General features: G+C 40.8%; 1 protein-coding gene across 2 annotated transcripts; it reads right to left on the bottom strand.

Annotated features, from left to right (window-relative positions):
* Window positions 1–548: 548 nt before the first annotated feature.
* On the bottom strand, window positions 549–5884 carry zfp64 (zinc finger protein 64 homolog (mouse)). 2 transcript variants are annotated; one of them, XM_034131693.1, is made up of 7 exons: window positions 5632–5884; window positions 4627–4725; window positions 4340–4498; window positions 4102–4248; window positions 3856–3918; window positions 3519–3770; window positions 549–3434 (listed from the first exon to the last, which is right to left on the bottom strand). In XM_034131693.1, exons 2-7 carry the CDS (start codon window positions 4646–4648, stop codon window positions 2107–2109), a joined length of 1971 nt encoding a protein of 656 aa, XP_033987584.1. In that variant the 5' UTR covers window positions 4649–4725; window positions 5632–5884; the 3' UTR covers window positions 549–2106. The 2 variants fall into 2 exon arrangements, with proteins under 2 accessions (XP_033987584.1, XP_033987583.1); XM_034131692.1 differs by lacking the exon at window positions 5632–5884 and having other exon boundaries at window positions 4627–4843.
* Between the last annotated feature and the right edge of the window lie 5184 nt (window positions 5885–11068).

Below are 11068 nucleotides of genomic sequence, written 5' to 3'. Positions count from 1 at the left end.
ATGTTAAATATTAAGAGTAAAACATTCAGGAAAATATTCCTCTAATCTTCTTAAGTTAGATGAGAATATTCCACTCTTTGCTTCATATCTGAAAAGCTACAACCAGCAGCAGGTTAGCTTAGCTTAGCATATAGACTGCTAACAGCTAGCATGCTTTGTCCAAAGGGAACTAAATCAGCCTACCAGCACCTCTAAAGCTTAGCAGTGAACACAAATGAACATGTGTGTAAGTTTCACTCTTCTCTACAGTCCTCAGCTTTAGATTTAATTAAAAAAATATATATGAGTGATATCCATTCTCCCATCTATGTCTTGACTGAAAATGACAAACTATTCCTTTATCTTCAACTAGTGGCAATATCTGTCAGTAGCATATAGGAAAAGGATCAATAATGCCAACATAAATGTAATGAAATGTAAGTGTAAGTAGCATTGAAAAGGTAGACTAGAATATCAACTCAAAGAAAAATAAATGGAGCTGAAAAAAAGGCATCAACAAGTAAAATATACACATTTTAACAGGGTTATACACCACACCATGTTTAATATGTGCCATGAACAGGAGTATGGTCTTCATATTGTTTTTTGATATACCATTTCCTTTACCGGTAGAAGTCAGTTCCCCTTGTGCGACACAAAGCGACTGTGCAGTGAGACTTCAGATGTGCAGTCGTCCATCAAATAACTTCATCTGAGTATGTGGCCACGCTGAGTCTGCATCAGACGAGCCATTAGTGCTGAGGGACGACAAACAAATCAATGTCATCTGTCCAGAGAGACTGTTATTCAGGTGCAGCCTTCAATCTCTGCTCATACTAAGTGCTGAAGTCTGAATGTAAAAATGGCCACAATTATAGATAGCCACAAGCAAAACAGGCACTTTATTGAAAAATCTATCAAGAGAGCAACTTGACTTTTAAACGTAAGACCTTGATTTGCCATCTGATGTTTTCTCCAAATCTACTTTATAGATTCAGAATGAAAGAGAAAAAAGGCTACACATACAGAATATGTAGAGTCAATACAACGCTCAATATCAGAGTAAACTTCACTTGTAGCACTCTACTGCCACCTAGTGGACAAAACAGAGACATCCATCAAAGACATTCATTCAAATTCAAGTTGTGTCCATTTGATTCAGGCTTTATTCTTCTTTAGATTGCCTAACATTAAACCTCGTCTTAAAAAAAAACCTAATAACATTGAAATAAGGTTTAGTTATATTTTGATGACTCTAATAATTCCCCTCCAACAAAGAATGTGTGAAAGTTTGTCCAAATGAATAACAAGGTTCCCACTTACGCTAAATTGTTCCTCTGTTGATATCTGATTAAAAAACAGTATTTGACTATAACTTATCCTCCCTTACATGCTGAATATGAACAGTCATAAAACCACTAACACAAATAGTCCCACTCAATTTTGCCCATTGACAGATTTAGACTGATGTTTACATATCTTACTGTACACAAATAAGCTACCAATCATGTCAACTTTAGGAGAATGGATCAAACATGATAATCATTTTAACATTTAACAACCTGCTAGCATGTGATGTGTGTAACTTGGGGGGATTTTCACAACATTTCAACACCCTCAATCTCATAACCAAGAGCAGATTATTTGTAATGCGCCGTTTCCATAAACTACCATTTAAAAAAGGTATATAAAATAAATATGATTCTGAACATAACATAGCCTATTCAGGTGACAATGTTATTCATTTTGGGAAGCTCTAATCAATAGTTTAAAGTTAGTTTTCAGCAAAAATAAAAATAGGAGACTGTTATAGCGCAATACGTTTTGGATACATTTTTTCCAGTTTTTTTCAGGACGTGTGGGAACCCTGATAAACCTTTTATCCTCAGAAGTGATTCAGTGTTAAACATGAAGACATTCTGGATGAACTACTGCGCTACGACAACATTTAAGTTATTCTAAAACCTGAAATAATGAAGTCCAAAGTCAGAATTATTGTTACTTTAGTGATTGATGATAAAATAGCTCGAAACAAAAGCTGTTACTGTCCCGTGACCTAAAGAGTTCTTACTGGCAAAGAAATAGCTTATAAGCAGTTAAAGTCTTCATAGTCTTAGAAAAAACTCCTCATTGTGGGAGGCCTTCCAGCGTGTGTGTGTCTGAGTAAAGTGTGTGAGAAGAGAGCTGCTCTATAGTGCTCTGCTGAGGCTGAGCGGACACTATCATTGGGACGCCGTGGATCACAACGTTCTGTCCTCCCAGGCTGATGTTCGGCACCAGTAACGCACCCTCCTCACAGTGTAAGGCACTCTCCGCCACCTTAACTGCTGGATCACACACCAAGCTGGGTGGAGTTGTAGTTGTCACCATGGCGGGTATCCCCTCTGTCACCACGGTTACCTCGGTGCCGCCCTCCTGGATTAAAGCGTTCAGGCCCTCCAGCTCCGAGCAGGTGGTGATGAAAGTCTGCGAGCTGATGGGGTCCTGAGCGCTGAGGGCGGTGTGCAGCAGCGCCTGGTGGAGCGGGTCGTTGGTCGTCAACAGGACCGTCTGGGGCTCGAGGGTGGTCTCCGAGGGCACCCCGAGAGGTTGCATAGGCGTGAGCAAGTTGACCTGATGGATCATGGAGTTCACAACCATGTCCTGGCTCTCCGGGCTTAGAAGCACCATTTTATGCTGACTCTCCACAGCAGCTGGGATTAAGGAGTTCTCTTGACTCATAGGGTGGGATACAATGATTTTGAGCTGTGCACTGCTGTAAGGAGAGTCAATCTGGGAGTTGCTGTGTGCCGTTGTTTCAGTTTGGGTGTGGAGCTGCAGCTGCATCACACTCTGAGCGTCTCTGTGCTGCTTCTTGTGGCTCCGCAGGGAGTCTTCCCTCACGAAGGAAGCGTTGCACGAGTCACAGCAGAAAGCTCGAGCCGCTTCCAGTTTAGCCCGGTACCTGGAGCCGATTGGATTTGGAGAATCAGCTCCAGTTTTTCCTCCTCCTCTAACACCTTTCCCACTGCTTCCTTTCTCAGGTTTGTCCGAGTGGCACTTCTTCTTGTGGATGACCAGGTTGCTGCGCTGCTTGGTGGCGAAGCTGCAGAAGTCACATTTAAAAGGCCGCTCCTCTGAGTGGATCCTCTCGTGGACTTTGAGTGCCCCCTTGCTGGTGCAGGAGTAAGAGCACTTGGAACACTGGATGGGCTGAATGGGCTGGTGCTCTCGCGAGTGTTGCCGCAGAGCGTTCTTGCTGGCACACTGGAAATCACAGTGGCCGCAGCGGAAGGAGTTCTCGGTGCCGTGTTTGATCTGAATGTGAGATTTCAGGTTGCCTTTCATGGCACAGCGATATTCACAAAAGTCACACTTGTAAGGTTTCTCGCCCGAGTGAATCCGGATGTGCCTCTTCAGGTCGGAGTTGATTTTGAACTTTGCATCGCACTGCTGGCACTGGAAAGGTGCATCCCCTTGGAATGAAATAAAACAAATTATTCACAATGCAGTCTAAAACAAACTCTATATCATCCATCCCACAGTTTCTGTCTACCTACCCGTGTGTGAGCGGAGGTGTACGGTGAGCTGGCTGGAGTTGCGGCTGGCGTACGGACAGATCTGGCATTTGAAAGGCCGCTCGTCATAGTGGATCCGCAGGTGCTTCTTCAAGCTGCTGCTGTCTGCTGCTGCGTAGGGACAGTGTTTACACTTGTGTGGCTTCTCGCCTGTGTGTGAGCGACTGTGCATGTTGAGTTTGTCCCTCCGGCTGAAGCGCTTGTGGCACAGCTCACATTCAAAGGGCTTCTCACCTGGATGGAGGATGGAAAAATTAAATGTGTCAATACCAGATTTAAGTTAGGAATGGAGAATCACATGTGGAAGGAAATTACATACCGGTGTGGGTTTTGAGGTGCCGCTCCATGTCTTTTTGTCCATACTGCGTCTTAAAAGTGCAACCTGTAAATCAACAGTAATAGAGTTTTTTACAAGGTGAGTGTAGCCTGTGCGTTAGTGGAAAGTTAATCTAAAAGTGTCATAAATAAATAACAGCTAATGACGTTGCAGGAAGTACTGTTTCCCCTGCTTGGCAGTCGAATAAGAAGGAATGTGTTAAAGTCGTAAAGGGCAAGAGGCACCGACCTGAGAAACAGCAGCTGTGTCTCTTTGAAGTCAGGGAAGGTTTTAATTTTTTGGAAGGTGTTTTCTGTGCTTTGGTCAGGATCTTTTTGACACCTCTCATAACGCAGGTCTGGTAGGTTTCCTCGAAAACAAACTCAGCACTGGAATCTGTGGAGGAAATGAATATGAGAGCAGACTGTAAAGCAAGTCTGGAAGCACATTATTGGCAACAAAACCAGATCAATATTATTTATTATACCTGTGAGAGGGGCTGCTGTAGTGATGGCTGTTGTGTCAGAGGTTGGTAAGGAGCATCCATTTCGTTTATGGGCAAGAAAAACATCGAAATGATTATACTGCTGCTTGCAGAAGCCACATATATGGATGTCTGGGCTCACCTCCACAACAACAGAATGTCCTGCAACGAAAACACAGATGCATGATATTATAACCCTGCAACAACATGACTGCAATATTACAACGCAAAATCATGACTGGTGTAGTCTACTTGGTTAGAGCTGTTCTTCACAGCTGTTTTTAATTTACCTTCGGTGTGGTATGTTGCCATTTTCGAGCTTGTTTTGCTGGAGATCAACTCATCTTCAATGCATTCACGACGTCCTCCATGATGTTAAACTGTACCGGCTAGAGTGGAGATGCAGACAGCCACTATTTGAACTTTCATCATACTTCAAAACGGATTAAATTCAGCGGTTTTGGAAATCAATGGCAAAAACAGTTTACTTCTCTTCCAACAACAAAATAGGTTTTACGACATGCTACTGGGGATTTACGGCAGCGGGATAAGCATGTGTTCTGTCCGGGCTACGTCACATGATGCTTTTGAACATAATGGGAAAATCATTATTTCCCCCATGAGCAGGGAAAATAACATGATAAAAGTGGTGTTTTATATTGTTACACGATTCATTTCGTTACACTGACATGCTTTTAATATATATATATATATATATATAGCTTTGCTCCTTAACTTTCTTCATGATTTTCAAGTATTTATATTTGTGATTTGTAAAACGTATAAAGACAATTGTAAGCCTAATGTTTTCCACGTTGTATTATGCCTATGCACATAAGCTGGATTCTGGTTGTCCTCATTATGAAAAAAAAGCATGCAAAATGTATCCAATTCGTAGTTAAATAAAAAATTAAATAATGGAAGTAGGATATGTACAATTCTATTTACGAGTACCTGAACGCAGCATTGTCATTGTTGTGATAATTCGGGTTTAGTCGAAGTGTCACTTTAGTCCTGAAAATATTATTTCATTCTTCCAAAGAAGTACAGGAGACATACTTATATAAAACTTCAACATGTAAACAACATTTTTCTCGGAGTGAGAGACATTTGAGAGTCTTTTCTGGTCATTGCAAGGTTTCTTCGTTTCTAAAAAGCCTGCACGTTACCTTTAAGTTTACGTTACTGCCACCTGTCGTATTGGAAGTCGAATGAAAAAAGGCCCCCACAACGGCCTCGCTACCATGCAAAAACAAATTGTTTGTTGGACAATATAAATAATAGTTAATACTTACCTACGTTGTCGTAGAAGTCCAATGTTATCCAACTAAATTGTTTACAGAGTAACTGCAACGTTTGCACATTTCAGTAAATAGCCGTATCCCTTGCTGTGGCACCTGCAACGACTTATAATATTTCTCGTGTGAGAAGGTAAGCTTTCAATTGCTGTTAAATATACACACACACTACCATTTTTCAAGTAAGGGCAATTTACTGGGTTGTTGGGGTGAGTGAATGAGAAAGCCTCTTTTTTTTTTATGCCAGAGCAGTCTTGCTAGTGTGAATAAGCCATGAAAGTGAGTGACACACAGCTCCATTTTCAGTGGCAGGTCCTTAACTGCCTGATTGCCACTGTGAAGCTCAGGAATTTCCTTACGCTGACTTTCCTGCATGGCAAAGGCACAGGACTGATTCCTTCCCTGCTGAAACAGCAAATCCTTGAGACACACACACACACACACACACACACACACACACACACACACACACACACACACACACACACACACACACACACACACGCGCACACGTAGTGTCTTTCAAGGCCTGCCCAAACGAATCTGACTAGTTGATTACTGCTGTCTCTGAATTTGATTCTGTCAGGATTGTCCCTGCAAATTTATATGAATGTATGGTAACAGTTGATGTCATATTAGTAGGAAAGTACTGTTTTCTTAGGGCATTTTCAAAATTGATGACTCGATTCAAATGGAAGAAAAAGACATGAAGAGGAGATAATTAAATAAATAACTTGATCTGACCGAGAAGTGTGCAAATCATAGGCACATAAATCCCCCCACAGTGTCAGTACAGTTAAATGTGCATCAAAGACCGCATTCACATGTGACAACCAAATGACTTGGAGATGTGTTAATTAAAGAAAGACTTATGTCATGCTCCCAGTAGTGCAGCATGCTCCCTGCTTTGATGTAGACTTCCTTTTTTTTTTTACAATCAAAAGACGTGTAAATCTGGGTTTTCACTTTTCACTCTGGCAGCTTATGAGACTTATGAGTGAGGAGTTTAGTTGTGTCATTATTAAGTCTTTGAGGAAACCCACTTAGTAATGTCCCTCTGCAGTACGGCTGCAACTATCAAAAAGGACATTATTGATTAACATGGGAATTGAAGCCTTCAAACACTCCCTCTTCATGGCAGAGGAGTACTATTTATGTATTACTTATATTTACTATAATGCACTGTTACTATTTATTTTCAATACTTATTAATAATTTATTTGTATTTATTTACTCTCTTCTTTTCCTATGAGGAAGGTTAGTTCTGAAGGTAAATACAAAATTAAATGAAAGAAAACACATTATTTTAATTGCAAATCTATGTTTGTATCTGTCCTTTAATAAATAAATAAAATACATTATTAAAAACAGGTGATCAAACAAAACATCTTCACATTTGAATACCCAGAATGACAGAATTGACGCAATTTCTGCCTAAAATACAACTTAAATGATAAAACAAATTATCAGAATTGCTGGCAATTATTCTCCTGTTGATTGACTCACTTGACTTATTATTCAAACCCTAATTTACAGCAACTCCAACCTCAGTTCGTTGCCTCCACTTCATGCTGCTGACTGCATTCTCTCTACACTTAAAGTGAACTCTGTCCTTTTTTTCAGAACAATAAGCTATTTTTCATTTGTTGTACTCAGAAACAAAGTATCATTCTGACATCCTGCTGTGCCACGTCTAATTTGTAGTCTTGCTCCTTCTCCCCATTCATCGAGACGCCCAAGAATCCAGTGAGTGATGTAATGTCCCCCTTTTCCCCAATGAGACAAGGGCAACAATAGGGGGAGGGGGGGGGAGCGCCTCTGTCACATTATTTTCCCCCACAGAGGCACGCCAGCTGCTTACAGTTGCTTAATGGCTACGAGCTGTCACAAGGCATCACAGCCCGCTGCCACACAGGAGCGGCAGATGCTTTAATTGCACAATGACTTGTAGGTTGTCAACAGCAATTATACCAGGCTTCCACCTGAGGGCACCCAAAGAACACCGTCTACTCACTTCACTGGCAAAACACAGGCCTCAGAAGCCTGAGAACCTGATCTGAGTGTCCAGACAAGAGGAGCAGACACATTCCCAGTCTCTTCTTTAGCTTAATGGTTTCTTCATGTGCCGCAATAACCTGCGCAGGATCGTCAGACAGCAGGCTCAGGACCCCAAAATCATATTTAGACATAAAATATTTATCTAGCTTTGTCACCTTAGGGCCCGCTGCTCACCGTGTGCTGCGGCAGGTCATGGTGTGCAGAGTTTGAGTAATTTTGCTCATTATTAATTCATGTCATTTTTTCTCCTTTTGCGATTCAGGGGAGGCTCATTCGCCATCGCCAGCCCTGAGATTATTATCATTAAGAGGAGGCGAATAAAATGGTGAGTTCAAAGCTATGCTGCAACATACTTCAGCTCACAGTTGTTCAGATAAGTTTGATTTATATGATCTGAGAAAATGTGCTTCGATATCCTGTTTATTCTATTAATAGACAGGATGGAAATTATAATCAACAACTGAGAAACACTCATAGCGACCGTCTGTTTATGTCATGTCAAATCGAATGGGTAAAAGATGTCCCGTGTTTGTGTCGAGCCATAAGACAAATTATACACACATGTATGAATTCCTTTGGTCAACAGCTGCCATCCCAGCGTCAGATAAAACAGAGCCAAAGTCTGGGAAGCATCACATGCCTCCAACACTTCATCATATAAAAAGACACACACACACACACACACACACACACACACACACACACACACACACACACACACACACACACACACACACACACACACACACACACACACAAGCAAGTGCAGCAGTGCCACACACAAAAGGCGCACATGCTCACACGCAAAACCAGCGCTGTGCTCTTTGTATCTGCCAACTGATGCAGATGATGGGGCTGCAGTTGAGCCACAGACTACAGGGTACATGTGGCTCCAGAGACAATAGCAGGCCAAAGAGGAGAACATACCATCCTGAGGAACAAGCTTAGATATTAATGACGACACAATTACAACCATTTTATATAACGATGTGTACGATTTTTGAAAATGAGTTCTATATTTGTTTCCTCTTGTGTTTATGTACGCATCATATGCACCAAAGCAAAATCTTTGAATGTGTAAATCTACTTGGCAAGAAACCAGATTCTGATTCTGATAAAGTTTGCAGATACAGAAGCTTGCACACATGTTGATATATGACTAAATCATGTGGTTGTTAGAGGTAGAAAAAGTAGCTTTCTTGACTGCTAAAAAGAACGCATTTCTATAAAAACTTAGACAACAGCAGGCCAAAGCCTTAGGAGGAGAACATACCATCCTGAGGAACATATGTGGAAATAAATGACAACATGATTGCAACCATTTTATATAATGATGTGTAAGATTTTGGGATATAGTTATCCTATTTATTCCTCTTAATCTGTTTATGTACGCATCATATGCACCAAAGCTACATTCTTGAATGTGTAAATCTACTTGGCAATAAACCAGATTCTGAAACTTACAAAGTTTGCTGATACAGAAGCTTGCACAAATGTTAATATGGCCGAAGTTACAGTTTAAATGTGACTGTTAGAGTAGAAAAAAAGGGCTTTCTTGACTTGACTTGCTCTGGATTTTCAAGTATGTATTTGTCATTTGTCAGTTAAAGGGGACCTATCATGCAAAATGCACTTTTGTACGTCTTTTATACATGAATATGTGTCCCCGGTGTTCCAGGGAACTCACCAAGTGTCAGAAAACACAACCCTCTCTATTTTCCTCCATACCCAAATCTCTAAAAAAGGGGCTGCAACGGATCTGATAAAAACTGATCCAGATTTGAACACTGTCCTGACGTCAGGACAGTGGCGCTACGGCTATTCGGCCAACTCCACCAATCAGGAGGAGACAACCACGGCCATTGCCGTTCGAAAGCGCTGGAGACGCTGTAGTACATATGCCAGGCCTGTAGGTGGTGCTGTTCTCACTGAATCTGCCCTTGCTAAAACAGAGCTAAAACATGTCAAATTGAGCAAAATGAGGCATGGCTAAAATGCATGATCTGTTTGGTATTTTGAAAAAAAAAAAGTATAAATATGCCTTATATAGGTATGGTCCTACACTATATTATTCAAATATAGCATGATAGGTCCATTTTAAGTAAATCAAAAAGCCAAATGTTTTTATGCCTGTGCAACATAGGCAGGCTTCTGGCTGTCCTTATTCTGAAAGAAGCATACATGTATCAAAGTATTTAGGTACATGACGCAAGAGTTATAGATATTAGATGTTTACAATGTATTTACGAGTACCTGAACGAAGTTTCTCGACAAAACTGAGGTATTTGTAGTAAAATCTGCTGTGAAAAGAAGCAGCTACTGTCAGTGTGTGTGCATTTTGCTGTAGTGTCAGCAGGGGGTGTCCAAAATCAGGCTAGAGAAAGAGACTCTGTGCGGGTTGGAAACAAGGCACTGCTCCAGATTGTAGGAGCTGACATTTTGGAACCAGTGGGTCAGCAAAATGGAGAAGACACAGAGATGTATCAAACCCAGTGAGACTTTTGATTACAGTATGTGGAATGTATTTCCTCTGGCAAAAGACGTTGTGTTTTCTGTCCTGTTTGTCTGATTCTCAGCAGGAGAATGACAAAACTAGAGGCCTGATTTTTATGAAACTTGGTGGAAGGGTGTATCATGTGCCAAGGAAGAACACATTAACATTTGGAGCGGATTGGTCTATCAATCAATTTCCTTTTCCCCCCTAATTACGGTTGCTGGGAAGAAGGGGCGGGACTATAAAGGATGACAAATACTCACAACAAGTTGATTGTGGTGAAATGCCATTATTCAGATAATCATTAATACGCTAGCATGATGACCTGACAAGCATTGTTGCACGCTATCATGGTAGAAGAGTGAACAAAAATACAGGTATTTTCTTCAGAAGTATTATCAAAAATGATCACCCGATTTTGCTATTTTTATTTCTTTATTCATGCAGGGGTGAACTTATAGTTATGATCACACATTTAGGTTGTTTTAAATGTTTGTTTTTTTCACTTTAAAATGATTTTTCACTTTTATAGCATTATTAATAAGTGTTAAGATAGATTCCAGTATCTTCTTTATTGCCATTTTAAAGTGTTTCAAGCATATTTCTATTGGGAAAATATCGTCAATCGTAATTAATGTTGCCACTGCAATCCTTGCCTAAACTTGGAAGTGAGAATGAACCTTATTGAACAAGCAGGTTCAATGTGTCCTTGCCCCTCTCAAGTAGAGCAGAATCCACAGACAGAATATTTATCGTTAAGATGGAACGACCGAGCTAAACCTAAACAAAATATGTGTGCATGTGTGCGAGCGTGACGTGTGAATCTGTGTTGTCAATGGTGTCCTGATGGAGGAGGGAATCTTGATAGTTAGACAGATAACA

Source organism: Trematomus bernacchii, unplaced genomic scaffold (assembly GCF_902827165.1).
Source record: "Trematomus bernacchii unplaced genomic scaffold, fTreBer1.1, whole genome shotgun sequence".
In the NCBI taxonomy this organism is placed as follows: Eukaryota; Metazoa; Chordata; class Actinopteri; order Perciformes; family Nototheniidae; genus Trematomus; species Trematomus bernacchii.
Note: the sequence above shows the minus strand (reverse complement) of the source record. Positions and strands in the feature narration are given on the sequence as shown.

Excerpts from the sequence above, each read along its gene's own strand:
- zfp64 (XM_034131693.1), bottom strand. The coding sequence starts at position 4,648 with ATGGCAACATACCACACCGAAG. Across the intron at positions 4,249-4,339 it reads TACAGCAGCCCCTCTCACAG|ATTCCAGTGCTGAGTTTGTT; the intron begins GTATAATAAATA and ends TTTCCTCCACAG. Across the intron at positions 3,919-4,101 it reads ACACAGCTGCTGTTTCTCAG|GTTGCACTTTTAAGACGCAG; the intron begins GTCGGTGCCTCT and ends GTTGATTTACAG.